This window comes from Leucopleurus acutus, assembly GCF_964270905.1.
Source record: "Leucopleurus acutus genome assembly, chromosome: 11".
In the NCBI taxonomy this organism is placed as follows: Eukaryota; Metazoa; Chordata; class Mammalia; order Artiodactyla; family Delphinidae; genus Leucopleurus; species Leucopleurus acutus.
Window position 1 is genome coordinate 46,088,605 of NC_139152.1, and position 26,894 is coordinate 46,115,498.

General features: G+C 62.1%; 1 protein-coding gene across 2 annotated transcripts in view; it reads left to right on the top strand.

Annotated features, from left to right (window-relative positions):
- LRP1 (LDL receptor related protein 1) overlaps nucleotides 1-26,038 on the top strand; it is a 78,869-nt gene extending 52,831 nt beyond the window's left edge. For both annotated transcript variants that reach the window (XM_082851011.1, XM_082851012.1), the window contains 49 exons: nucleotides 231-608; nucleotides 2,014-2,203; nucleotides 5,483-5,687; nucleotides 6,055-6,247; nucleotides 6,855-6,980; nucleotides 7,187-7,315; nucleotides 7,585-7,704; nucleotides 7,935-8,048; nucleotides 8,353-8,502; nucleotides 8,580-8,702; nucleotides 9,038-9,154; nucleotides 9,317-9,445; nucleotides 9,686-9,808; nucleotides 9,888-10,028; nucleotides 10,124-10,314; nucleotides 11,153-11,336; nucleotides 11,473-11,558; nucleotides 11,731-11,850; nucleotides 12,279-12,466; nucleotides 12,603-12,808; nucleotides 13,356-13,544; nucleotides 14,140-14,288; nucleotides 14,706-14,799; nucleotides 14,913-15,029; nucleotides 15,255-15,374; nucleotides 15,740-15,862; nucleotides 16,018-16,143; nucleotides 16,514-16,630; nucleotides 17,322-17,428; nucleotides 17,532-17,664; nucleotides 18,292-18,411; nucleotides 18,580-18,702; nucleotides 19,039-19,179; nucleotides 19,262-19,396; nucleotides 19,475-19,594; nucleotides 20,614-20,882; nucleotides 21,355-21,533; nucleotides 22,033-22,139; nucleotides 22,387-22,503; nucleotides 22,966-23,142; nucleotides 23,287-23,427; nucleotides 23,547-23,720; nucleotides 23,966-24,127; nucleotides 24,539-24,713; nucleotides 24,834-24,935; nucleotides 25,089-25,153; nucleotides 25,257-25,347; nucleotides 25,447-25,591; nucleotides 25,757-26,038. In XM_082851011.1, coding sequence (XP_082707137.1) covers nucleotides 231-608; nucleotides 2,014-2,203; nucleotides 5,483-5,687; nucleotides 6,055-6,247; nucleotides 6,855-6,980; nucleotides 7,187-7,315; nucleotides 7,585-7,704; nucleotides 7,935-8,048; nucleotides 8,353-8,502; nucleotides 8,580-8,702; nucleotides 9,038-9,154; nucleotides 9,317-9,445; nucleotides 9,686-9,808; nucleotides 9,888-10,028; nucleotides 10,124-10,314; nucleotides 11,153-11,336; nucleotides 11,473-11,558; nucleotides 11,731-11,850; nucleotides 12,279-12,466; nucleotides 12,603-12,808; nucleotides 13,356-13,544; nucleotides 14,140-14,288; nucleotides 14,706-14,799; nucleotides 14,913-15,029; nucleotides 15,255-15,374; nucleotides 15,740-15,862; nucleotides 16,018-16,143; nucleotides 16,514-16,630; nucleotides 17,322-17,428; nucleotides 17,532-17,664; nucleotides 18,292-18,411; nucleotides 18,580-18,702; nucleotides 19,039-19,179; nucleotides 19,262-19,396; nucleotides 19,475-19,594; nucleotides 20,614-20,882; nucleotides 21,355-21,533; nucleotides 22,033-22,139; nucleotides 22,387-22,503; nucleotides 22,966-23,142; nucleotides 23,287-23,427; nucleotides 23,547-23,720; nucleotides 23,966-24,127; nucleotides 24,539-24,713; nucleotides 24,834-24,935; nucleotides 25,089-25,153; nucleotides 25,257-25,347; nucleotides 25,447-25,591; nucleotides 25,757-25,897 — 7,172 coding nt within the window. In that variant the 3' untranslated portion in view covers nucleotides 25,898-26,038. The remainder of the gene's footprint in view (nucleotides 1-230; nucleotides 609-2,013; nucleotides 2,204-5,482; nucleotides 5,688-6,054; nucleotides 6,248-6,854; nucleotides 6,981-7,186; nucleotides 7,316-7,584; nucleotides 7,705-7,934; nucleotides 8,049-8,352; nucleotides 8,503-8,579; nucleotides 8,703-9,037; nucleotides 9,155-9,316; nucleotides 9,446-9,685; nucleotides 9,809-9,887; nucleotides 10,029-10,123; nucleotides 10,315-11,152; nucleotides 11,337-11,472; nucleotides 11,559-11,730; nucleotides 11,851-12,278; nucleotides 12,467-12,602; nucleotides 12,809-13,355; nucleotides 13,545-14,139; nucleotides 14,289-14,705; nucleotides 14,800-14,912; nucleotides 15,030-15,254; nucleotides 15,375-15,739; nucleotides 15,863-16,017; nucleotides 16,144-16,513; nucleotides 16,631-17,321; nucleotides 17,429-17,531; nucleotides 17,665-18,291; nucleotides 18,412-18,579; nucleotides 18,703-19,038; nucleotides 19,180-19,261; nucleotides 19,397-19,474; nucleotides 19,595-20,613; nucleotides 20,883-21,354; nucleotides 21,534-22,032; nucleotides 22,140-22,386; nucleotides 22,504-22,965; nucleotides 23,143-23,286; nucleotides 23,428-23,546; nucleotides 23,721-23,965; nucleotides 24,128-24,538; nucleotides 24,714-24,833; nucleotides 24,936-25,088; nucleotides 25,154-25,256; nucleotides 25,348-25,446; nucleotides 25,592-25,756) is intronic.
- Nucleotides 26,039-26,894: the final 856 nt, after the last annotated feature.

A 26,894-nucleotide genomic window follows, 5' to 3' on the forward strand; every position in this document is an offset into this window, starting at 1 on the left:
GGGAGCCCAGAGTGAGAAGGGCTGGGAGAGAACTTAGACCCACAGGGCACCCTCTAGGGTCCCACGAGGCTGAGGAGTTGAGCACAGGGGCCTGGAGGGTTGTCTGAACTGGGGATACCGAGGCAGAGCCGGGCGCCAACCAGAGTTTCCACCTCAGCTGAGATGACAGAGGCACCAAGGTGGCCCTGCCCTCTGTAACCTCCGCCTTCCCGGTTTCCCCCCACCCCCAGGCACCAATGTGTGCGCGGTGGCCAACGGCGGGTGCCAGCAGCTGTGCCTGTACCGGGGGGGCGGGCAGCGGGCCTGCGCCTGCGCCCACGGGATGCTGGCTGAAGACGGGGCGTCGTGCCGCGAGTACGCAGGCTACCTGCTCTACTCGGAGCGCACCATCCTCAAGAGCATCCACCTGTCGGATGAGCGCAACCTCAACGCGCCGGTGCAGCCCTTCGAGGACCCTGAGCACATGAAGAACGTCATCGCTCTGGCCTTCGACTACCGAGCGGGCAGCTCCCCGGGCACCCCCAACCGCATCTTCTTCAGCGACATCCACTTTGGGAACATCCAGCAGATCAATGACGATGGCTCGGGCAGGACCACCATTGTGGAGAGTGAGCCCAGACTTCCATTCTTCCCAGCAAGTGGAGCGGGGGGGAGTGCAGGGAGGGTCAGCACAGACTCAGGGTAGAGAAGCCACAGACACCAGCCAGCCCACCCCTGCCCCGGATCAGAATCCCACCTGCCTCGGTGTCCCTGACATACGGCCACTGAATCACACGGCACCCATTGCAGCTCCTTGAAAGTCTCTCCTCAACTGGAGGCAGAGTTGGCCCCCTCTGGTCCTGGTTCTGCCCCCAGGCTACACAGAATAAGCCGAAACTCTCCCCTGTGTGTCCGCTGCTCACAGAACAGGTTGCAGAGATGGGGCGGGTGTAACCCCAGACACAGGATCTCAGTCACTTGGGTGAGTTTTCTGTGCTCTCTCAGCCTCAGATTGCTCGCCAGCGCACAGAGACAGGATGACCTGAGACGACAGGTGGGAGAGCTTAGCTTGGCGCAGGGCACATTGTGTGAGCTCCATAAAGGGTGGGGGGGGTTAGAGCTGTCATCCTAGGACAGCCTTTCCGCTCTTTGAAAACTGCTATTTTATTCCACTAGTTTTCTCTTCTCCGGGCTGGATGCTCCTAGGTCCTTTGACTCATTCATTTGTTCATGCATTTATCACTCCTGTCCGTAAAGACCTGCCAGGCGCGGAACTAGGTGCTGGGTATACAGTGGTGATAAAAACAGACCTGTCTTTCAACCTCCTTGGCCCTTGTCTGCCTCACAGAATCCAGTCCCCACATCTGTCTAAAAATGTAGTGTCCAAAGCTGAACTCGATACCCTGTAATCGTAGCTCGATCGGGAGAGACTGGCAGAAGTGTCCCCTCTCTCCGGGCCATTGTTTGGGCTACAATACTTCTATTAATGCAGCTTTCTGGCAACCACATCGCCAGACAGCTTGAAGTCACTGAAACCCCTGAGGCTTTTTCTCTTAAACCTAAGTTCTGCTACGTCTCTTTCATCATGCACTCAGGTTCTTAACCTGAGCCTAAGATGTCTACCAGACAATTCAGTTCAGGGTCTTTTTAAGTCGGAAGCTCCCCAGTGCAGCCCACGTGGGATCTGATTTACTGAAATCCAGTTTGCGCCCAACTTGGTAGAACTTTAGCTCCAGGAAGTGTGACCACAGCATAAAGCCAAATCTATCCAGCCGTGGGAGGACACAGAAAGAAGGGTTAGGGGGATGGACCATGGATCATTTGGGTGGGAAATAGGGGGGTGCAGAAGGGGCTGGGGGCACCGAGGGCCACACCCACACACACTCCCCAGCTCCCACACTTCCCATCCAGCCCCACATATGCCAAGGGAGGGGGTGCCCCAGGCCATCCCCTTAGCGTGGGGATACCCAGGCTGTCCCTTCGCTCTGCTTTCTGGCCCTGTCCTGACCCATTGCTGCTCCTGTCTCCTCACAGACGTGGGCTCCGTGGAAGGCCTGGCCTATCACCGTGGCTGGGATACTCTCTACTGGACAAGCTACACGACATCCACCATCACCCGCCACACGGTGGACCAGACCCGCCCGGGAGCCTTCGAGCGTGAGACGGTCATCACCATGTCTGGAGACGACCACCCAAGGGCCTTTGTACTGGATGAGTGCCAGAAGTGAGCTGTGGGCCCAGGGCATGGGGACAGTGGGCCACAGGGTGGCAGGAACTGCCCCTAGGCAGACCAGGAAAGGGGATGCAGGAGCAGGAGAGGCTGGCTCTAACCTGAGCTCAGCCACTTCCTTGCTGTGTGACCTTAGGCCAGCTGCGTGACCTCTCTGAGCTTTGGTTTCCTCATCTGTAATATGAGGACAATAGCATTTCAGGTGCCTCATCAAGGGGAGGATGAGAGAGCTGTGGAGGACCCTCTGACTTGGTGATTAATTGATTCATTCATCAGAGAGCCATGTTCAAGGCACATAGTAGGTCCTCTGTCTTTCTGGGTCTCCAAGCTTCAAGCAAAGGTTGTTCACTGAACACCTGCTGTGTGGAAGCCTTGAGCTGGGCCCATTCAAGCCACCTAGCTGGGGAGAGAAATCACTGGTGGGAAACTGCTGACGGCACAGGGCTGGATGCGATGACCAATAGGCAGTACGGGGGCGGTGGGTTGGCACAGGGCCTGGAATTGCAAAGGCCAGGGAAGGGCAGCCCGGATAAGAGCTTTCAGCAAGTGCCAGAGGAGGGAGGGCTCCAGGCAGGGAAGGGCTTCAAGGGGCCTCAGCCACGCCCAGCCCAGTTGAGGTGCTGGGGCCGGGGGTGCGGGGGGGTGCCGGGGGGTTGGTGGGGGACAGGCTTGAGGAAGCCCAGGAGGCTGGGCTAAGATTGCCAAGGGAGAATTTGGGAGGACACCCCCCGGCATGGTACACACCCCCAGCCTCCGCCCACTCTGCTCTCCTGCAGGGGCAGCCCCCGGCCCCATCACGTGGGCCTCCAGTGAGCCCCCAGCCTCACCTTAGGACTGCTGGCCCACATTCTAGCAAAACTTTTTTCCCCTGGATTTAGCAGCGCTTGGAATGTTTTCCCAAAGCTTTACTAGGAAACTAAGGAACAAACAAAACCCAAAAGCAGCTACTTAGAAACAGTGAGTGCACCAAACCTAGACTCCTTACCCTGATGTAACTCACGCCTGGCCCAAAGCCGGCCTGCCTGCCACCGCCAGCCAGCTCGAGGGTCCTTCCTGCCTCGGTCCTGTCCCGCACGTATGCGGCTCACGACGGAGATCCCGTCTTCCCCGCTGTGACCCTCGGCGGCTTCACCTGCCTGGGGCTGGCCCCCCGGGCCCGTCCCTCGTGAGCCTGGAGCCTCCATGGGGGGGCTGTGCTCTGGGCCCCCAGCCTGCCTCTCACGTTTGATTCAGAGCCCACTAATCTCCTTTGCTCTGAGCTCAGGGGACTCAGTCCTTCACTCAGCAAATGGGTTTTGAGGGCCAGCGACGTGCTGAGGATCCGATGGGGAGCAGGGTTGTGTCAGCCCTTTGCCGGCATATTTGATTCTTGCCTTCACGAGGCTGCAGGGAGCTCCACGAGTGGGTGGCGAGGACCTGACCCAGGCTGGAGGTCAGGGAACGTATTCTCAAGGGGCAATGCATGAGCCAGGTCTGCGGGACGACAGAGTGAACTGAAGCCGGGCAGGGCACAGGAGAAAGAGCCGAACCGTCTGGGACAGGCCCTCCCTTGGCCAGAAGGAGCGAGCGCTTTGGAGGAACGGGAGGGAGCCAGTGCGGAGGGGGCAGCGGCCTCCCCCATCCCGGTTAGAAAGTCACCGCAACCCTGGGTGCTGACTGCCTGCCCCTCAGGAAAGCCTCCGCACCATTCCCCACGGCCCTTTCCCGGGGAGTGGTTTTACCAAACTTGGGATCCACAGTGACAGCACGATTGTTCTGCCACGTGTAGCAGTTTATAACGATAGGAGGAAAGCCACTTCCCAGCACAGAGTGTGCTGTACCTGAGGGTGTGGGTGGCCCTGATGGGGAGGAAGATGGCTCTAGCAGCTGCCTCGGGACACCCGTTTTCTCTTGTGGAGGCCAGAGGGAGATGCCTCCGTCCGCGCCCATCCTGATTCCAGGAACCACCAGAACCCCGCCCCTTCCCCTGATGAGGCCTTTAAAACCAGGGCTTTATCCTCATGGGCTCAGGAGCGGCCAGCACCTGCCTAATGGGAGGGAAGCATCCTTTTCCTACCTGAGCACAGTGGCAGGATGGAGAGACGGGCGAGGGGGAGTGTTCAAAAGAGTGAGACCTGGAGAGGTTTGAGGAGATAAGTCCAGCAGCTCTGCGAGACAGCTCTGTAGCCAGAACAGTAGAAGGATGAGGGACACAGGGGCCTGGGGGTTGGGAGGCAGAGGGCAGGTCCTGTGAGGGAACTGAAAAGCGGATCTGGCTTTGGTGTAGCTCAATGCTTTCCAAAGTCCAGGGTGCATGAGGGTGGCCTGGGGAGCGCTGGCAAGTCTGGTTCCCTGGCCTCACCCTACCCTAACTGCACGTGAATCTCCAGGACAAAGACCCAGGAATCGCCATCCAATGCAGGTGGTCTGAGGACCACACTGTCACACCGGTGTAGTGCTTGACCAGCCCGGGGGTCTTCCACACCCACCTCTGGGGCCTCGCCACCACCCCCACCCGAGAAGCATGGCATGGCTGGGCGTTCCCACCACCTCCTTCACTGAAAGGAAGCCGAGGCTCAGAGGGGCCAAGAGGGATGCTTAGGTCAGAGCTAGTAAGGGGCAAAGCTGAGGCTCAGATCCCTAATACGCAAAGGCCTTAAATTACGGAGAAGGCGACTCTTGGGAACTTGATGGTAGAATCCATGCGTCCCCAGGACCTAGGACACACTAGACACTCAACGGTTTCCTGAATGCCAGGAGAAGAGAGAAATGAAGGAAAAAATAATAGCAAATCCTCACATAGAACACACAGCTGTCGTTTAATCCTCAGACCACTCTATGGGGCAGGTAGTAGGAGTATTCCTATTTCGTAGAGTGGGAAACTGAGGCACACAGGGGTTAAGTAACTTGCTAAGGTTCCTAGATGGTCAGTGCTGGAGCCGGGATGGAACCCCAGAGGCTGACTCACTTGGCTACGCTGTCTCAGTAAACGCAGGTGGCCATTTCACAGACACTGAAAGCACTGGTACACGTGCACATACACACACACACACACACACACACACACACACACACACACACACACACGCAAGCTGTCTGTGTGGCAGCCCTTCCCAGGCACTGGGGCTGTGTTGGCCTTGGTGGCTCTGAGGTTGCCTGTGGTGCAACCTCAGGTGTCTAGTTGACACTCTGGCCGACCCCCGGGTCCGGCTGTCTGCACGCCCGGGCCTGGTCCCTCCATGGCGGACTCCCTGGCTTTGAGTCCTGATCTCCGTGGCCCTCTCTCCCCCCCAGCCTGATGTTCTGGACCAATTGGAACGAGCAGCACCCCAGCATCATGCGGGCAGCCCTGTCAGGAGCCAACGTCCTGACTCTCATCGAGAAGGACATCCGCACCCCCAATGGCCTGGCCATCGACCACCGGGCCGAGAAGCTCTACTTCTCCGACGCCACCCTAGACAAGATCGAGCGGTGCGAGTATGACGGCTCCCATCGCTATGTGAGTCTCCGGGGCAGGCGGGACGGGCGGCACGAGGGGGCTGACGCTGGGGTACTGCCAGTCAGCCAGGGAGGAGATTGCCCAGGCACGGAGCAGGAGAAAGGGAGGCCACCTGACATGGTGGGAAGAGCCAGGGGGACAGTGGGAAGTCCCAGTCAGACCCTGACCTTGCCACTTCGCCATCCTCAGCCTTCCAGGCTTGGTTTCCTCAGCAGTTAAATGAAGAAGGTGATCACAGGTCTCTGCAAATCCTGCCCCTTCTGCGACTGTGTCTAAGGAGCCGGGCCCCTGGTCCCCAGAGCCAGCTGCAGGGGGTGGAGGTGGGGGCGAGAGTGATCCCTTTGACGGGCTGATGCTGTCTCCCCAGGTGATCCTGAAGTCAGAGCCCGTCCACCCCTTCGGGTTGGCTGTGTACGGGGAGCACATCTTCTGGACCGACTGGGTGCGGCGGGCCGTGCAGCGGGCCAACAAGTACGTGGGCAGTGACATGAAGCTGCTGCGCGTGGACATCCCCCAGCAGCCCATGGGCATCATCGCCGTGGCCAATGATACCAACAGCTGTGAGTGGGGCCGCTGCCACCAGCCTTGCTCTCCTGCCCCCTGTGCCAGCATGTACACACACACACGCACACACACACGCACACGCACGCACACACACACAACTGGTCTGATTCACATCTTTGGACACCCCCAGCACACGCTCTAGCCACTCCTCCCACTCAGAACCACACCTACCCGCCAGAACCTGATCTCATACCCATCCCAGGCGCTGCCTACTCCACCCTCTGTGTGCACGTGCACAGACACGGTCCCACACTGGCTTGACAACCAGGGGTCCCACACACAGATCTGCAGCTGTCCCGGCCTCTCACACACTCCTCACACGTGCCCCGGGGTGCCCACCCCTACACACACGACCTTAGGCTTGACTCTCCCCAGAGTACGGCTCAGAGCCCCAGTCACCCCACCTAAGAGCACACACATCCTCAACCTCAGGCTCACCCAAACGCTCCCACCCGGCCTTCCCACGGCAGCCCCCGCCCCAGCCGTGAGCCACCGTGTCACAGGTGTGCCAGGAAGCTCAGCGAGGCTGTTGGGGGTGGGGGGCGTTCTGCATGTGCACAGCAGAGGACGCGCTTAGCCCACTGTCCTCCGTCCCTGCCTCAGGCGAACTCTCCCCTTGTCGCATCAACAACGGGGGCTGCCAGGACCTGTGTCTGCTCACTCACCAAGGCCATGTCAACTGCTCCTGCCGAGGGGGCCGCATCCTCCAGGACGACCTCAGCTGCCAGGGTGAGAGGGGGAGGAGGGAGGAGGGCACTGACGGGGGGCCCTGGGCGTAGATGGGGACCGTCTCCTCCCAGACTCTCCAGCAGCCCAGCCCCACAAAGCCTGTCATCGTGGTGCGACGGGACGGCCTCAGTTCCTGGGGGGAGAGGCGTACGGGCACTCAGAGCCCCAGGGCCCTGCTCAGGAAGCTCCCCCACCTTCCTCCCCAGCGGTGAATTCCTCGTGCCGAGCTCAAGACGAGTTCGAGTGTGCCAATGGCGAGTGCATCAACTTCAGCCTGACGTGCGACGGCGTCTCCCACTGCAAGGACAAGTCTGACGAGAAACCATCCTACTGCAGTAAGGAGCCTCCTCCAGCCCCAGAGCCCCCGCCCGCGCCCCCAGGCCCCACCTCCTGAGTCACCAGCCTCAGGCCTCAGCAGGGCGGGGCGTGGGAGTGCGAGGAGCAGAAGCCGCCCCCCGCAACCCCGACCGGAGAAGGAGTCGAGCCCCATGCCGGCCTGTTGCAAAGCCTCAAGTTTGTTAAGGGAGCAAACTCAGGACGTCTCATCAGAGGCAGCCCCTGCCCTGTAGCTGCTGCTGACTGTGGCCTGCTCCCCGCTCTGCAGATACACGCCGCTGCAAGAAGACTTTCCGCCAGTGCAACAATGGGCGCTGTGTGTCCAACATGCTGTGGTGCAACGGAGCAGACGACTGTGGGGACGGTTCTGATGAGATTCCCTGCAACAGTGAGTGCGACCCGTGCCGGGCCTCGGACCGCCCCCAAGCCTGCCCCCCCCACCCCCCCCACCCCCCCGCACCCTTGCTGATCTTTGGTCCCCAGGCCCCAGGGAGTCTGGTTCAGGGCACTATATGATGGGGCTGGACAGGCACTTTGGGCCGGGAGCCCTGGCCTGGGCCTGCCTGGCCCCCCCAAGGGAGGACCCCGCCTGATGGCACGGGGTGGGTGCTCTTCTAGAGACGGCCTGCGGCGTGGGTGAATTCCGCTGCCGGGACGGCACCTGCATTGGAAACTCCAGTCGCTGCAACCAGTTTGTGGACTGTGAGGATGCCTCGGACGAGATGAACTGCAGTGAGTGATGCCCCTTTCCTGGGTGCCTCCTCGGGTGCCCTGCCCTCCTGCCCGGGCTCCTCTGCCTTCCCTCTGGCCCACGTGGCAGCCTCAGTCCCCTCCCAGTCTGCCCCAGGCCTGGGCTCCCTGAGACTCAGGGAGGGGGCAGGGAGTGGAAAGTGTGGGCAGAGCACCACCCCCCACCCCCCACTGAACAACACGGTTCAACTTTCTAAAACGCTTGAAGGCTCCGTACGGGCCAGCAGCTCTAAGGGAGGGTGTTTGGAGGGAACCTGGTGTCACCCCTCATCCTCGCCTTCGCCAGGCGCCACCGACTGCAGCAGCTACTTCCGCCTGGGGGTGAAGGGCGTGCGCTTCCAGCCCTGTGAGCGGACTTCCCTGTGCTACGCGCCCAGCTGGGTGTGCGATGGCGCGAACGACTGCGGGGACTACAGCGACGAGCGTGACTGCCCAGGTCCGACCAGGGGGCAGGTGTGCGGAGGGCAGCGGACCCCTGAGGTGGCTGCGCCTTCATGCCTCCCTCGCCCCCAGGTGTGAAGCGCCCCAGGTGCCCCCTGAACTACTTCGCCTGCCCTAGTGGGCGCTGCATCCCCATGAGCTGGACGTGTGACAAGGAGGACGACTGTGAGCACGGCGAGGACGAGACCCACTGCAGTGAGTGACCGCGAGCACCCGCTCACCTGAGCTAGGCACCCAGAGGACCTGTGGGGTTGGGGCTTCGCCTTAGCCACTGAGACCCTGTCCGGGCCCCACCTCTTGGTTCCTTCGCAGGAAATGCCCTCCCTTGAGAAGGGCACCCAGGGCTTCACCCCGTGCCCCCAACCCAGACCCTCAGGCTCTGAGATGGGGGCCGTCTCTCCAGCCCCTGCTGAGCCCCCCACAGAGGGTGCCATGGGGGTGTCTCTCCCATCCGTCCTCTGGCATCTACCTGCCGAGCTGAGTGACCCGCCCTCCCTCCCCCATCTAACTGTGGCTTCCGACTGCCCCAGACAAGTTCTGCTCAGAGGCCCAGTTTGAGTGCCAGAACCATCGCTGCATCTCCAAGCAGTGGCTGTGTGATGGCAGCGATGACTGCGGGGACGGCTCGGACGAGGCCGCTCACTGTGGTGAGAGGGGCCTGGGGTCTGGCTGGGGAGGTGGCCCCGGGAAGGGCAGGGCCCCCCACACACCCCACCAGGGACAGCACAGAAGTGGGCACGTCACCCCAGCTGCCTGGCCCTGCTCCTTCCACTCTTGTGTCTCTCAGTGGCTCCCTGTTCCCTCCACAGAAGGCAAGACGTGCGGCCCCAGCTCCTTCTCCTGCCCGGGCACCCACGTGTGCGTCCCCGAGCGCTGGCTCTGTGACGGTGACAAGGACTGTGCTGACGGCGCTGACGAGAGCGTCACAGCCGGCTGCTGTGAGTGGTGGGGCCGTGGTCTCACTTTGCAGGAGGGGAGACCGAGGTCCAGGGGAGGAAGTGTTTCCGCGGGGGTCACTCAGGCGGTCAGTGGCAGAGCCCTGTCTACAGCCCAGGTGTCCAGACGCCCCGTCCAGCGCTCTGCCCATTCTACCACTCAGACCACAGGAAGGTTGTGGGGAGACAGTCAGCAGCCGGGCGGGCGGGGGGCTGAGGGGCCGTGTCCGCCTGTGTCCGCAGTGTACAACAGCACCTGTGAGGACCGCGAGTTCATGTGTCAGAACCGCCAGTGCATCCCCAAGCACTTCATGTGCGACCACGACCGGGACTGTGCCGACGGCTCGGACGAGTCCCCCGAGTGTGGTGAGCCCAGGGCCGCGGTGGGAGGGGCCCCGCCCTCCACGCACGGGCCGCCAGCCTCACCTGCCCCCTCCCACCGCAGAGTACCCGACCTGCGGCCCCAGCGAGTTCCGCTGCGCCAACGGGCGCTGCCTGAGCTCCCGCCAGTGGGAGTGCGATGGTGAAAACGACTGCCATGACCAGAGCGACGAGGCCCCCAAGAACCCGCACTGCACCAGCCCAGGTGGGCCCCGCGCCCGGCTCCCTCCCCACGCTCGGCCCGGCCCAGTCCCCCAGACAGCCCAGGGCCCGGCTGACCCGCCACCTCCGTCCCCCCAGAGCACAAGTGCAACGCCTCCTCACAGTTCCTGTGCAGCAGCGGGCGCTGCGTGGCCGAGGCTCTGCTTTGCGACGGGCAGGACGACTGCGGCGATGGCTCGGACGAGCGCGGCTGCCACGTCAACGAGTGCCTCAGCCGCAAGCTCAGCGGCTGCAGCCAGGACTGCGAGGACCTCAAGATCGGCTTCAAGGTGCGCTGTGCCCCGGGTGGGAGCCTGGCTGGGACTCCTTCCTCCATCCCTCATTCATTTATTCATCGGTTCATCCATCCAACGAGGGCTAACTCAGCTCCTATTCTGCCAGGCAGTGTTCTAGGCACTGGGGACCCAGCACTGAGCACAACAGACATCTCTGCTTAGTTGGTTCTGCATCTGTTTGGGAGGTAGAGCCAGCAGGCTTTGCTGGCAGATGAGGTCAGGGGCACGAGAGAAGGAGGGGCACGCGGATGTCAAACAGGCGCCAGATGCGCAGGCCTGCAGTCCAAGGGGGAGGCCAGACAGGAGAGAGAGGCTGGGAGCTGTCACCATAGAGACGGCATTTAAGTCATGAGTCTGGATGAGATCCCGAAGCGGGCCAGTGTAGACGACAACGAGGGCGGTCCGAGGCCGGAGCCCTGCGCTCAGCCACACTGAGGGCAGTGAGGTGAGGGGGCAGCGGCAGCGGAGCCTGGGCAGGGGCAGCCTTGGGGGCCGGAGAGCAGCCAGGCGAAGAAGGTGCTGGAGGAAGAGGTGATGGGCTGTCGGATGAGGCTCGCAGGTCACGTGAGAGGAGGCCTGAGCCTCGGCCTCGGGACGCAGAGTCGTGGCAGTCACTGGGGACTCACGCCAGTGGTTGGGGTGGGGGTGAGAGCCAGACGGCTGGCGTGGGCCAGCTCAGTGCCGGTGTGCTGCCTGCTTCCCTTGGTGAGGCACAGCCAGCCACCCAGGGTGGAGGGCGCTTCTGACCCTCGGTCTCGAGGTGAGAGGCCTGCAGTTCCTGGGGCGGCCCAGACCCCTGCCCGTGCCCACCCCAGGCTCCCTGTGCCCACAGTGCCGCTGCCGCCCCGGCTTCCGCCTGAAGGACGACGGCCGGACGTGCGCTGACGTGGACGAGTGCAGCACCACCTTCCCCTGCAGCCAGCGCTGCATCAACACCCACGGCAGCTACAAGTGTCTGTGCGTGGAGGGCTACGCCCCCCGCGGCGGCGACCCCCACAGCTGCAAAGCTGTGACTGGTGAGACGGGGGCTTGGAGGGTGTGCCGTTGGCCCTGGCAGGCAGCCCGGGGCTGGGGCGGGCGGGCTGGAACGGCAGGGCTGAAGGCAGGCTGGGGACGGAGGTGCTAGAATGAGCCGCCCTCCTCTGCCTCCAGACGAGGAGCCGTTTCTGATCTTCGCCAACCGGTACTACCTGCGCAAGCTCAACCTGGATGGCTCCAACTACACGCTGCTTAAGCAGGTGCCAGACCCGCCCTCCTCACCCCGCTGCCTCCCCAGACCCACAGCTACGTCCCTCACCCAGTACAGCCCCCGTTCTCCGCACTCGAGCCCAGGGCCATCCCCCCACTGACTTCTCCCGCCGTCCACATCCTGACTCTTCGGTCACCCCTCTGCTCACCCCCCAAACCAAGGGCCTCAACAACGCTGTCGCCTTGGACTTTGACTACCGAGAGCAGATGATTTACTGGACAGACGTGACAACGCAGGGCAGCATGATCCGAAGGATGCACCTTAACGGGAGCAACGTCCAGGTGAGGCCGGGCGCAGAGAGCCAGCCCGTGTCCCCGCCCAGGGGGCCTCTCTGCTTCAAGGCCGTCTCCCCTTCTTCCCACCCACCCCACTGAATTACTCCTTTTCCCCGCTCCACACTGAGTCACCGCAGGACTCTGCCTGTCCTTACTCCTCTCTCCCCTAAGCCCAGCGAGCGGGGTCTAGGAGATTCCCGTCTCTCTTTCCCTAATTAGCAGTAAGTTCCCCTTCTGTCTGACCTCCCTTAAACCTGTGCTCCCAGGCACTGTGGGGTTTGGGTTGTGGTCTCTCTCATCCAGAGACCCCTATCCTCGAGCCTGGGCTGACACCATGCCCGGGGCTGGGCCTTTTCCATCCACTGTGCTCCTAGGGCGGCTGAGGGTCCTGCCCCAACTCACCCAGGGCCCTTCCTCCCTGCCCCTGCCCGCAGGTGCTGCACAGGACGGGCCTCAGCAATCCCGACGGGCTGGCTGTGGATTGGGTCGGCGGCAACCTATACTGGTGTGACAAAGGCCGGGACACCATCGAAGTGTCCAAGCTCAACGGGGCGTATCGCACGGTGTTGGTCAGCTCTGGCCTCCGTGAGCCCAGGGCTCTGGTGGTGGACGTGCAGAATGGGTACGTGGGCGAGGAGGGTTGGGGGAGCCTCTGAAAGCAGCTGGTACACTCGGGCGTCCAGGCCCAGCCTCCCTGCAGGCTCCTGGTGGGACCAGTTGCTGGCTATCTCAGGGCTGACTGCTCACCCACCTGACAGGTACCTGTACTGGACAGACTGGGGGGACCACTCACTGATCGGCCGGATCGGCATGGATGGGTCTGGCCGCAGTGTCATCGTGGACACCAAGATCACGTGGCCCAACGGCCTGACCCTGGACTACGTCACCGAGCGCATCTACTGGGCCGACGCCCGTGAGGACTACATTGAGTTTGCCAGCCTGGATGGCTCCAATCGTCACGTCGGTCAGTGTGCCAGGGAGGCTGCCCAGGCACAGCAGACCTAGTGGGGATGGGGGTTCTGAAGCTACAGGGGATCAGGCCTTTGGGGCAAGAGTAGGCTTAAAAGCCAGAGGGCATGGTCTGAGGACACCACCCACCGGGGGTCTGGGGCTTCAGAGCACCCCAGGGTATGCCCCCTGGATCCGCCCAGGCATGAGGAAACCACCAGCTCCCTCGGGAAGGAGAGAGAGCAGCACCTTCCCACGCACAGTTTCAGATGACAGGCCCTGAGGAAGGTGGGAGCAGAAGGGCTGGGGCTGGCGTACCCAGGACGCCCCCACTCCCTCCCAGGGAACTGTAGAGTGTATTTGGGCAGGAACCTGTTGTCAGACAGGCCAGGAGTTGCGTTTCAGCTCTGCCACTTACCAGCTGTGCGGCCAGGGGCTGGAGCTGGGCTAGTGCCCACCTCACAGGGCTGCTGTGGGGTTAAGGGCCCAGTAGGGAAGGCGCCCAGTACTACTCGGTGCTGACCGGCCGCCCGGCCTGTCCCCCGGCCCCCTGCCGCCCTCAGTGCTGAGCCAGGACATACCACACATCTTCGCCCTGACCCTGTTCGAGGACTACGTCTACTGGACCGACTGGGAGACAAAGTCCATCAACAGAGCCCACAAGACCACGGGCACCAACAAGACGCTTCTCATCAGCACACTGCACCGGCCCATGGACCTGCATGTCTTCCACGCCCTGCGCCAGCCTGACGGTAAGCGGCCGAGGACCGAGAGCCGACCCCCGCTGAGCCAGGCACGAGGGGCCCCTGAGGGGGGACGGGGCCCCACTGTCTCAGCAGGGCTGCCAGGCCACCCCTCCCCCAGCGCTGACCAAGCAGCGCCTGCAGACACCAGGAGATTCGGAGGCCTGTAGACAGGCTACGTTCCGGGTCTCAGGAGCTACAGCCCAGCTGGGTTCCAGCCTGAGAACCTTGTAGCAGCGAGGCCCTGAGGCCGTCCAGTAGAGCAGGTCTGGGTGGAGACCACCAAGGCCAGACCCCGAAGGCAGGCAGGCCAGAGCTGAGGGGGAGAGCACAGGGGAGGCAGCGTGTGGGGTTCGGGTCCAGCCTGATCCTGGGACCTCAGCAGAGTCCTCTCCTATCTCTGGCTTCAGCTCCCTCCTGAAAGAGCAGGGTCTGGACCCATCCCACCTCTGCCCGGGATAGATGGGCCAGGCAGCCTTTGGAAGACCAGAAAACGTGTTACCAGTGAGCACTGCCCTCGCCCCGCCAGAGGCCGGCGGCCCAGGGAGCAGTGGTCCATACACTGGGCCAGTCCGCCACCCTCTAACCACGTTTCCTCCGGCAGTGCCCAACCACCCCTGCAAGGTCAACAATGGCGGCTGCAGCAACCTTTGCCTGCTGTCCCCCGGGGGCGGCCACAAGTGTGCCTGTCCCACCAACTTCTACCTGGGCGGCGATGGGCGCAACTGTGTGTCCAACTGCACAGCCAGCCAGGTGAGGTCCTTCCCCGGACCCCGCTCCCCATACCTCGTTCCCCGATCTCCCACACCACTACCTGCACTCCTCCTGGGACCCCAGCACCCGCCCTACTGTCCTCACACATCTGGTTTTCCCACGCTAACACCCCCGCATTTCTTGCCTACCTCTTGTCTCCCCACAGCAATACTTTTACACCCGTCACCTCACACAAACACCCCACCCCCTAACCCTGACTCCCCCCCACGACCTCCACACAGATGCCCCCTCGCCTGGCCTTCCTGCGCTCACCACACCCCAGCCTCCCATCCAGCTCAACCTCCCCCCAAGATACCTGACCCCCCTGCTTCTTTGAGACATCCCGGCCCCTCGAAAGAAAGCCTCCCGAGGTCCCCAGACCCCCACCAACCCCTCTCGCCCCCACCTGCCCTCCAGTTTGTGTGCAAGAACGACAAGTGCATCCCCTTCTGGTGGAAGTGTGACACGGAGGACGACTGTGGGGACCACTCGGACGAGCCCCCGGACTGTCGTGAGTGCCCGGGTGGGGTGGCAAGAGGGTCCTGCGTCAGGGCCGCCCGACTCCCGAGGCCCCGAGTGGCCCGCCCCCCGGCCCTGCTGACGCTGAGCCTCCCCTCCCGGCAGCCGAGTTCAAGTGCCGCCCAGGACAGTTCCAGTGCTCGACGGGCATCTGCACGAACCCTGCCTTCATCTGTGACGGGGACAACGACTGCCAAGACAACAGTGACGAGGCCAACTGCGGTAAAGGGCCGCCCTCCCGCCCCGCCTTGTCCTCCCCGGGATTTGGGGGTTTGGTAACTGCGCTCCCAGGGCAAGGAGGCCCAGCCCACAGCGGCCACCTCTCCAGGCTGGACTCCTGCTTCTCCAGCCCTGGGCCTGCGCTCTCCCCCCCGAGGGAGTGGGCCCCCGCCCCTCCCGAATCCTGCACCCACCGTTAGTTACCCTCTCCTCCTGCCACCCCCACAGACATCCACGTCTGCTTGCCCAGTCAGTTCAAGTGCACCAACACCAACCGCTGTATTCCCGGCATCTTCCGCTGCAATGGGCAGGACAACTGCGGAGACGGGGAGGACGAGAGGGACTGCCGTGAGTGCCCCGGGTGGTGGCAGGGAGGGGGGTGGTGGAAAACGGGCACGGAAACACGATTCACATTGAAATCTAGCCCCCGCTTCTTCTAGGGGTCGTACTGCTCTCAAGTCATGTTACTAGATGAGCAACATAAATTATATGGGGTGTGACTTGGTTTGCTCGTAAAATCATCATGCACATCGTAGAGATGTGCGGATCCAGAAGACAAAATCACCAAAGTTGAAGATAATTTTCCTTCCCCCCAAGAAATTGCTGGCAGGACCAGGACAAGGCCAGGGCTTGGAAGAGGGAGAAAATGGGGATCTTGAACTGTGCGGGGGAGGTGGAATGGGCAGGTCCTCATTCTCTCCCCAACCCCGCAGCCGAGGTGACCTGTGCCCCCAACCAGTTCCAGTGCTCCATCACCAAGCGCTGCATCCCCCGAGTCTGGGTCTGTGACCGGGACAACGACTGTGTGGACGGCAGTGACGAGCCCGCCAACTGCAGTGAGTCTCCTGGAGCCCACCCTCCCTCCACAGTGTCTGCTGCTCCCACCACCCCCACGGGTGACCCCCCTCGGTGGCCGCTCCCACCCAGACCGCACCCTCCCAGTGCATTCCTGAAAGGAGCCTCCCCCTCATCGCTGGGCCACCCCTTGCAGCCCAGATGACCTGTGGAGTGGACGAATTCCGCTGCAAGGACTCGGGCCGCTGTATCCCGGCGCGCTGGAAGTGTGATGGAGAGGACGACTGCGGGGACGGCTCGGATGAGCCCAAAGAAGAGTGTGGTGAGCTTCCCCAGCCCTGCTCCAGGGAAAGGCACCTGACGGGGAGGGCTGGGGCTGCCTGCCGCCTGGGTCCCACTCCTGTCTAATTCCCGTCCCCACTCCTGCCAGCACCTCATTGGCACACGCCTGGCCACCCTATGGGATCTGTCGATCCCCTCCCCAGAGCAGCTCCATCCTTTCGTGTCCCTCCTGCCCCAGAAGTCCCCACAGACTCCACATCTCAGAACGCAGCCTGGACTCCCACTGCTGACCTTTTTTCAGGCTGGAATGCCCACTCTCCCGCTCCTGGCCATCCTGACCACACCTTCTGGGGCCCTGACGTCTGCCCCCCACTCTGTCCCTGACTGCCCCTCAATCTTGCCTCTTCTAGACGAGCGTACCTGTGAGCCCTACCAGTTCCGCTGCAAGAACAACCGCTGTGTGCCGGGCCGCTGGCAGTGCGATTACGACAACGACTGTGGCGACAACTCCGATGAGGAGAGCTGCAGTATGTCCCCTACCCCGTCCCCCCCGGCCCAGCAGGTGTCCTCCCCCAGGAGACCTCCCCGCTCAGTACCCCTGCCCCACTGCCACCAGGCTGCACGAGAGCAGGTGGCTGCTTCCCAGGGCTGGGGGTCAGGAGCTCCCTCCCGCCTCACCCCACCCCACCCCGCTCCATGTTGTGTATTTGAGTTTGTGCCATTTCACCTCATCTCATGTTTCTCTCCATTTTCACACTGTCCTCTTGGGGTTGCAGAGGTAGGTGTCTCTGATGTGCCCGTGCTCCTACCACATCCCCCTGCTGCTGCCCCAGAGCCCACCTGTCCCCGTGCTGTGCCAGCCCATCCTCCTTTACTGGCCTCTCCCTAAACCCTGGTGCTTGTCTTAGTGGTCTTGCCCCTCCCTTGCCCTCCCCACACACAGTCTGTCCTGAGGGCAGGGCCGGGGACCCGTGCCCTCTCTAGTGTGTCTGCCCCAGACGGGTAAGTGTGAGTGCCCTCTGGGCCTGACCGGTCCTATGAGGACAGCCAGTTGGCTTGCCCAGGATTAGTTGAGCATCTTGGTCATTATGCCAGTCAACTGTGGCCTTCAGGGACTCAGGGATGGGTGATATTGCTCTGCAAGGGCTGGAGATGCTCTCGAGGGCTGAGTCCGTATGCCCACCCTTCTGGGGCCTGTCTCTCCCCTGTCCTTCCCAGCCCCTCGGCCCTGCTCTGAGAGTGAGTTCTCCTGTGCCAATGGCCGATGCATCGCTGGGCGCTGGAAATGTGATGGGGATCATGACTGTGCAGATGGCTCAGACGAGGTGGGCAGGGAGACCAGAAGGAGGGAGGGATGGCCTTGGAAGAGTCAGGGCAGGCCTGCAGGGGTGCCCAGGTCTGACCAGGATGCTGCTCCTGCGCCCACAGAAAGACTGTACCCCCCGCTGTGACATGGACCAGTTCCAGTGCAAGAGTGGTCACTGCATCCCCCTGCGCTGGCGCTGTGATGCAGATGCTGACTGCATGGACGGCAGTGACGAGGAAGCCTGCGGCACTGGCGGTGAGCCCCTCCAGCTCAGCTCCCCAGCCCTCCCACCCGACCGCCACCCCGCAATAGCACTTAATCAGGAGCCAGTTGGGTTGAAATCCAGCAGAAACCTGTGGGCTGTGTCCACCCAGGCCCCATCCCACAAGTTCCAACACAGCAGTCAGCTGCCCTGAGAAGTCAAGTCCCTGCTCACTTTCCATTCCTGGGGCAGTGGGCGGGCCGGGTGAGAGAAGGTTGGCGCTTGGAGCAGTGAGGGCCGATGTCCTAGCTCTGCGCTGGTGGGCTAAGGACAGGGATTGGAACCTAGGTCTCCTGACTCCCAGCTGAGTGTACCTGCCATTGAACTACAGTAGGCCCCAGAGCCCTGCCACACCACCAGAGAAAGAGGGCTCTCTGGACTCCTCTGGACACTTCCCCAAAAATGCCTCTTCTCCCCTAAATACCAGAGGAGGCAGTTCTGCCCAGCTTACCCGGCTGGTAGAAAATTAGGAAACTCGGGTTCGAGCTGGTGGTACCACCACTTTCCCCGTGTTCCCTCCAGGTCTCTGCCCCTGGAGGGAGGGGTCTGGGCAAGACCCGGCCGCCAGCAGCCTGGGGCTCAGGGCTCATTCTTTACTCTTTGCTCCCCCTGACGCCCAGTGCGGACCTGCCCCCTGGACGAGTTCCAGTGCAACAACACCCTGTGCAAGCCGCTAGCGTGGAAGTGCGACGGCGAGGACGACTGCGGAGACAACTCAGACGAGAACCCAGAGGAGTGCGGTGAGGCTCCTGGGTGGGGGCGCGGCTTCGGACGGGGCGGGGCTCCCAGGCGGGGGCGGGGCTTCTGTCGGGGCGTGGGCGGGGTTCTGACGCACCCTGGTGGCCCTCGGCCCGCCCCTGCCCCCCCCCCCCAGGCTGATTCTGACTTGTCTCCTCTCGCTGCTGCAGCCAGGTTCGTGTGCCCTCCAAACCGGCCCTTCCGTTGCAAGAACGACCGCGTCTGCCTGTGGATCGGGCGCCAGTGCGACGGCACGGACAACTGCGGGGATGGGACTGATGAGGAGGACTGTGGTGAGCAGGGGGCCAGTAAGGGGGAGCCTGGGCTGCCTAGAGTGGGGGTGCTGCAGGCAGTGGGGCTGGGCCAGGTGGGCTCATCATCTGTTGAGCCGATTCACCGGGAGAGGGGAGGATCCACTGCCGGGAGCCTGGAGGCCCTGTCTTGTTGGGAAAGAAGCCCCTGAGGAAGGTGTTGAGGTGGAGACTGAGAATCTGGATGTTTAACCAGCTTCCCCTGAAGCTTGACAGCCAGGCTTGGGACCCCCTCTGCCCGTGACTGACTGGGGGTTCCAGTGGGAAGAGGGGGCAGGGTGGTAAATACCCAGGACCTCAAGCCCCGCTCTCCCCCAGAGCCGCCCACAGCCCAGACCCCCCACTGCAAAGACAAGAAGGAGTTTCTGTGCCGGAACCAGCACTGCCTCTCCTCCTCGCTGCGCTGCAACATGTTCGATGACTGCGGGGACGGCTCTGACGAGGAGGGCTGCAGCATCGGTGAGACCCGGCGTGCTGGGGCGGTGTTTGGCCGGGAGGGGCTGAGAGCCGAAGCCCAGGCCTAGACTCTCTGTCTTTGCAGACCCCAAGCTGACCAGCTGCGCCGCCAACGCCAGCATCTGCGGGGATGAGGCACGCTGCGTGCGCACCGAGAAAGCCGCGTACTGTGCCTGCCGCTCTGGCTTCCACACGGTGCCAGGCCAGCCTGGATGCCAGGGTAGGAAGGTGGGGCCCAGCGGGGAGGGCAGAAGCCCCAGACGCAAGACTTTCCATGACCCTCCTGTGTAACCCCCAGACATCAACGAATGCCTGCGCTTCGGCACCTGCTCACAGCTCTGCAACAACACCAAGGGCGGCCACCTGTGCAGCTGCGCGCGCAACTTCATGAAGACGCACAACACCTGCAAGGCGGAAGGTGGGAGCTGGGAGGGGACGGAGAGAGGGGGCGGGGCTTACAATGCCAGGATAAGAAACGGGACCTGGAACGCTGTGTTTTCCCCCAAGCACCCTTGCCCAAGCTTGAAATTCCAGACCCTCAGTACAGCTTTCTGCACTCCATCCTGGCAGCCATGCAGGGGCCCGAGGTCCTGGGGCTGAGGAAGTTTGGGGGCAGAGCACGCAGGCGGCATCACCACACTTACAGAGCCAAGTGTACCCCCACTTGCATATTCCCATTATGCTTTTTTCATGTTTATTGAGGTATAATTGACAAAACTGTAAGATATTTAATGTGTGCAAGGTGATGATTTGATGTGCATACGCCTTGTGAAAGGACTCCCCCTGCATCGAGTTAACACATCCATCAGTTCACGTATTTACTTTTTTTTTTTTTTTGTGAGAACATGTAAGTTCTACACCCACATACGCTTTGACACACACCTGCACCTTCCTCATGCCTGTATACAAACACACCCCACATCCATGTATGCACACCCAGGCACACACACACACACTGTGCACACACAACCCCACCACACGTGCCCAAGTGCACGCAGATGCCCATGCATACCTGCCCCCCTCCGTGGCCATGCTCACACACCCCCACATGTGTGTGCACCTGCAAGCAGATATCAGTGTGGAGCAGGGACCGTGGTGATACTAGCAGAGGCCACGAGGAGGCAGAAGTCCATGAGGCTGGAGGAGGAGGGTCAGCAGGTCACACTAGATCACCTCAGGAGAGGAGAGGAGGGGAGGGGAGGGGAGGGGAGGGGAGTTCCAGGGGCTGAGGCTGGAGTCCTCAAGCCTGGCTCTGGGGCAGGATGACAGAGGCTTCTGACTGGGTCAGATGGTTTGATTAGGAGAAGAGACATTGTTAGTGTGAAAGGCGCTGGGCTGGGTGGGGAGCACGTTGCGGCGGCTCCTTCCAGCACCGGGCCCAACAGCCCCCAGCCCCACCTTTCACCCCCACCAACATCTGGTCTCTTGTCCCTCCAGGCTCTGAGTATCAGGTCCTGTACATCGCTGATGACAACGAGATCCGAAGCCTGTTCCCCAGTCACCCCCATTCGGCTTACGAGCAGGCCTTCCAGGGTGACGAGAGTGTCCGCATCGATGCCATGGATGTCCATGTCAAGGCTGGCCGCGTCTACTGGACCAATTGGCACACGGGCACCATCTCCTACCGCAGCCTGCCACCTGCTGCGCCTCCCACCACTTCCAACCGCCACCGGCGACAGATTGACCGGGGTGTCACCCACCTTAATGTGAGCACCCAGCCTGGGGTGGGACCTACATGGAGGCACAGGCTGGGTGGGAAGACTCCAAAAAGCAGACTGTTCAGAGCAGAGTTTGCAGAGGACAGAGGAAGGGCCAAAGGGTGAGACTGGCATGCAGGGCAGACTCCGGATTACGTCATGAGGAGCAGACAGCAGGTAGACAGGGCAGCACCATTGTCAGTAGGTGTTTCTGCCGCGTGGCAGCCCGAGGCTACAGGGCACAGGGGGCACCTGGCCAGCAGCATCAGAGCCACGTTCAGTTCCTGATCGTCACAGGCAGCCCACTAGCTAACCTATTCCATCTTACTAACCTATTTCGTCCCTTTGGGCTTTACTCTGTTCCTCAATAAATCAGGGTCGCGATATCTAGCAGGGACAAGCTGACCGGGTGTCGGGGGGCTGGACAATGGGCAGGAAGACAAAAGGTGGAAGCCTCTGAAACTGTAACCCCCTCATCCAGATTTCAGGGCTCAAGATGCCAAGGGGCATCGCCATTGACTGGGTTGCCGGGAACGTGTATTGGACCGACTCGGGCCGAGATGTGATTGAAGTGGCGCAGATGAAGGGCGAGAACCGCAAGACGCTCATCTCCGGCATGATTGACGAGCCCCACGCCATCGTGGTGGACCCGCTGAGGGGGTGGGCAGGGGTCCTGGGGGGAGGCATCTGGGCTGGGGCTAGGAAGCCCCTGGGTTGGAGGTGGGTGCCCAGCGTCCCCCGGCTTGTCCTTCCTCTCCCAGACCAGCCTGAGGTCAGAGTCCTCCGCAGGCCCCTGGGTCTTCCAGGCTGCGCCCAGCCCTGGCCCTCCCTGATGCTGCCTGGGGTCCTGCTGGCCTGCTCAGGTGGGGCCTGACCTCCACTTGGCTGGCTGTCACGGGCAGCCAGCTTCTGGGCTTCTCCTCTGCTCCAGGGGGCAGCTCTGCCTACTTAGACGACTCTGGAGCAGCACTGTGTGGTTTTAGAGTAAAAGATCTTTAACCTGGTCAGGAAGTTGACTCCCCCCACTTCTCTCTGGAGGAGGTGGACAGGAACACCCTCCTCTCTGTGTACCCAGCAGTCTCTGTGCCCTGTGCCCACCTTGAGTGGCCTCCTGTGGGAGCCCAGGTCCTAGCCACACTCACTCCTTCTCCCTCCCCAGCACCATGTACTGGTCAGACTGGGGGAACCACCCCAAGATTGAAACAGCAGCCATGGATGGGACCCTTCGGGAGACACTGGTGCAGGACAACATCCAGTGGCCCACAGGTCCGTGCAGAAGTGGGCAGGGGATGTGGGAGGGGTAGGCTCGCTGAGCCTGGGGCCACACAAAAGGTAGGGGAAGAGGCTTGGACTGGGATGGGACAGATGGGTTGTGGAGGCTTTTCCCAGAAGAGGTGATTGGGAGTGATCATGGGAACAGGGTGGAACTGTCCCAAACATGGAGACAGTCCTGCTTGCTCCCCCAGCCTGGGGCAGGGGGGCTGGGCCCTCACAGGGCTCTCTGCTCCCCCAGGCCTGGCCGTGGATTACCACAATGAACGTCTGTACTGGGCGGATGCCAAGCTCTCAGTCATCGGCAGCATCCGGCTCAACGGCACTGACCCCATCGTGGCTGCTGACAGCAAACGAGGTCAGAGTCCACCAGCAGCCTCGGGCCCTTGTCCTCCCCTCTGAGCCCAAGGCCTCACCTAGCACCTACCATCCTCCTCAGCCTGGCCCTCAACAATCTTGCAGTGCGTTTCAGGCCCCTCCCAACCAGACACCCCCTGCACCAGTCCTGCAGGCCTGAGGCTCACCCTGACCCTCTGGGCCACTTTTCCATTCATGCATTCTACCAAAGAGTATTGAGCTGCGTGGAGGCAATATGGGTAATAATAGGAACTCAGCCAATGTGAGAAGAGGGAGCAGGAGTTGACCCTGACCCCAGACATCTAGGGCTGATGGGACCTTCTGCCAGTAGTGGCCACAGCAGGAGGAACAGGTTGAGGAGAGTTTGCTTTGGGATGTTTGAGTTAGAGGTACCTGGGAGCCTTGGGGCCCACTGTCCTGGAGAGTGTGACCAGGGCCTGAGTCCCCTCTGACCCCCCCGCAGGCCTCAGTCACCCCTTCAGCATCGATGTCTTTGAGGATTACATCTATGGCGTCACCTACATCAATAATCGTGTCTTCAAGATCCATAAGTTCGGACATAGCCCGTTGATCAACCTGACGGGGGGCCTGAGCCATGCCTCGGATGTGGTCCTGTACCACCAGCACAAGCAGCCTGAAGGTGAGTGGAGACGGAGAGCCCAGGCTGGGGCAGGGAAGGCCAGGGGGTGCTGAGTCTCCAAGCTGCAGCCTCAGGTCCTGGTGGGCAGGGGAGGTTCTGGGTCCACAGGGCTCAGCATCCTCCCACCCCTGCCCTCACCTGCAGTGACCAACCCTTGTGACCGCAAGAAGTGCGAGTGGCTCTGCCTGCTGAGCCCCAGTGGGCCTGTCTGCACCTGTCCCAACGGGAAGAGACTAGACAATGGCACCTGTGTGGCCGTGCCCTCGCCAACGCCCCCGCCGGACGGTATGCTCACGCCCCTCTCCGGTCCCCCGTCCCGTGCTCCAGAGCCCTCCTCCCTACAGCCCCTGAATTCCCCTCACCACCCCCTGGCTCTCCACCCCCCGCCATGATCCTTCCTGCAGCTCCTCGGCCCGGAACCTGTAACCTGCAGTGCTTCAATGGTGGCAGCTGCTTCCTCAATGCACGGAGACAGCCCAAGTGCCGCTGCCAGCCCCGCTACACGGGCGACAAGTGTGAGCTGGACCAGTGCTGGGAGCACTGTCGCAACGGGGGCACGTGTGCTGCCTCCCCTTCCGGTATGGCCTTCAGTTCTCCTGCCGGGACTCCTCCCGGCCCCTGGGCCCCCAGCCCCTCCAGCAAGCCGCCTGCGCTCAGACAAATCCCCAGCCCCTGCCCGGCCTTACTTCACCCCTGCCCCCAGCCCCGTGTCGCTTTCCTCTGCCGTCTGCCCTCCGCCCAGGCCCTCCCAGCCCTGTTCCCCTGCAGCAGGGCAGGGCGGCTCAGTGGGCCACAGCCCCGCTCACACATCCTCTCCCGCCAGGCATGCCCACGTGCCGGTGCCCCACAGGCTTCACGGGCCCCAAATGCACCCAGCAGGTGTGTGCGGGGTACTGTGCCAACAACAGCACCTGCACCGTCAACCAGGGCAACCAGCCCCAGTGCCGATGCCTGCCTGGCTTCCTGGGCGACCGCTGCCAGTACCGTGAGTGAGCCGTCCCTGGGCCCTGGGGCAGGGCACGGTGGAGCTGGGGGTCTGAGAGCGTAGGTTGATGTCACAGGTGCGAGTTCTCTGGAGAGAGGCCGTTTGCGGCCCAGCCAGGCCCAAGTTGCCAGTGCTCCCCTGTGGAGGGGTCAGCACACTCCCCACCGAGGTAGTGAGCCCTCTGGCATCGGGATTATTCAAGCAAAAGCAGTGCCCTGTCAGGATGCTCCGGGACATCTTTGTATCCTGGAGCCTGTGACGTGGGGGCAGCCAGGGGCTCAGGAGGAGGCGGGAGAGGCACCCAAAAGGCCTGGGGGACCCCTCAGGTGGGCAGCTGCCCCCCACAACCTCTGGGGGACCCTCCTGAGGGTGGCGTTCGAGGCACCTCCTCTCCCACCCCCCAAACCACAGGGCAGTGCTCTGGCTACTGTGAGAACTTCGGCACGTGCCAGATGGCTGCTGACGGCTCCCGGCAGTGCCGCTGCACCGCCTACTTCGAGGGGCCCAGGTGTGAGGTGAACAAGTGTAGCCGCTGTCTCGACGGGGCCTGCGTGGTCAACAAGCAGAGCGGGGATGTCACCTGCAAGTGAGTGGGGCCCCGCCCTGTCCCACCCGCGGCCCACTCCTCCCAGCCCCGCCCCGCCCCTTCCCCAACATCTCAGACGCCCTCCGTCAGCCCTGCCCAGCCTCTCACTCCTTCCTGCAGCTGCTCCGATGGCCGGGTGGCCCCCAGCTGTCTGACTTGCGTTGGCCACTGCAGCAATGGCGGTTCCTGCACCATGAACAGCAAAATGATGCCCGAGTGCCAGTGAGTTGGGCCTGTGCCTCACTGAGGCCTAGATTATCCCTCCCTCCCCCAAGTCTGAGCTGGACCAGCAGAATCCTGCGGTCCCTCCCAGTTTCCCCGGCAGCCACGGTTGTGGACGACATGCCCCCTCAGCTCCGCCCCTCCCGTCTGCAGGTGCCCACCCCACATGGCGGGACCCCGGTGTGAGGAGCACGTGGTCGGCCAAGAGCAGCCTGGACGTAGGTGGCAGCGGTTGGGGAGGCAGGGCTGCCGGGACCTGGGACAGAGGGCTTTGTGCCTCCCAGGCCTTTCAGACTGAGCTTCCCACCTCCTCCCCTCTAGATATGGCCTCCATCCTAATCCCTTTGCTCTTGCTGCTGCTGCTGCTTCTGGCGGCAGGAGTGGTGTTCTGGTACAAGCGGCGAGTCCGAGGGTGAGTTATGGGGAGTCTGGAAAATTGTGGCCATGATTTTGCCACCCTATAGCCATATCCCCCTAGAATCCCTGCCCCCAACCTCCTTCTTCCTCCCAGGGCTAAGGGCTTCCAGCATCAGCGGATGACCAACGGGGCCATGAACGTGGAGATTGGGAACCCCACGTATAAGATGTACGAAGGCGGGGAGCCTGACGATGTAGGGGGCCTACTGGATGCCGACTTCGCCCTGGACCCTGACAAGGTGGGCTGGGAGGACAGAGGAGGAGGCTTCCAGGACAGGGACAAAGGGCTGTGGGTGGGGTGACCAAGGGTATTGGGCTGGATGATGGAATGGAGGTGGGGATGGGGTACCCGGGCCACAGAGCCCAGCCCCTGAGCCCCACCTGACCGCTCTGTCGCCTTGCAGCCCACCAACTTCACCAACCCCGTGTACGCCACACTCTATATGGGTGGTCATGGCAGCCGCCACTCCTTGGCCAGCACGGATGAGAAGCGAGAACTCCTGGGCCGGGGCCCTGAGGACGAGATAGGGGACCCCTTGGCATAGGGTCCTGCACCATCGGACTTCTGCAGAGAGCCTCCTGCCCCCTGCCAGAGAAGTCCTTCAAGGAGCCCCCATCCTACCCCGCCAACCCCTCCCCAGCCCTGCTGGGATGTATAAATGTAAACATGAAGGAATTACTTTTTATATGTGAGTGGGCAAGCAAGCAAGCGGGCACAGTATTATCTCTTTCCGTTCTCCTTCCTGCCTGCACCTCAGCACCCTGCCCAATGCTGCCTTCCGGGAGGGGGCGCAGGAAGGGGGCCCCTGCAACTTACCGGTATAAGGGGGCCCTGCCTCCCACCTTCCCACCAAAAACGCAGCCCCACTGGGAGAGCTGGTGGTGCTGCCTCCCCCTCCCTGTACAAGACACTTCGTCAAGGCTCTCCCCCCTCATCGCCCCCACCCCTCCCAGCTCCCTGAGGGTTGACTCTGGGATTCTGGTGCGGGTGAGTCCTTTGCTGCCCTTGTCTGGAAGACTTGGCTCCGGCTGAGGTAGGAAGGAAAGGATGGAGTTTTTTAGTTCTTCTTGGGGGAGGCCATCCCATGCCCCAGCCCCTACTCTAGGGGCACCTCTGAGATGGCCACACTCAGTATCCCTACCAGACAGGCCCTCCCCCTCTCCAGTGCCCCCACTGTGGCTCCCAGGGCTGGAGACTTTCTTTGGTAAACACTCCCCCAGGCTCCCCTCCCCTGGGGATGAGGAGGAAGTGGGGCACACCAAGGAAGGGCAAGCGGGCAGCCCCGTTTTGGGGATATGAACGTTTTAATAATTTTTGCTGAATTCCTTTACAACTAAATAACACAGATATTGTTATAAATAAAACTGTAAAAAAAAAAAAAAGAAAAAGAAAAAAAGCCGTTTGTGTCTACCTGAGTGTGAGACTCTGGGAGCTGGCCTGTGCTTTCATGCTCCAGCCACCAGAGGGAGCCATGCTCTGTGCTGGAGGGAGGCTTGCGCATCGGGTCTTCAGTGCCCTTCTGGAGCTCCATCCGCCTTCAT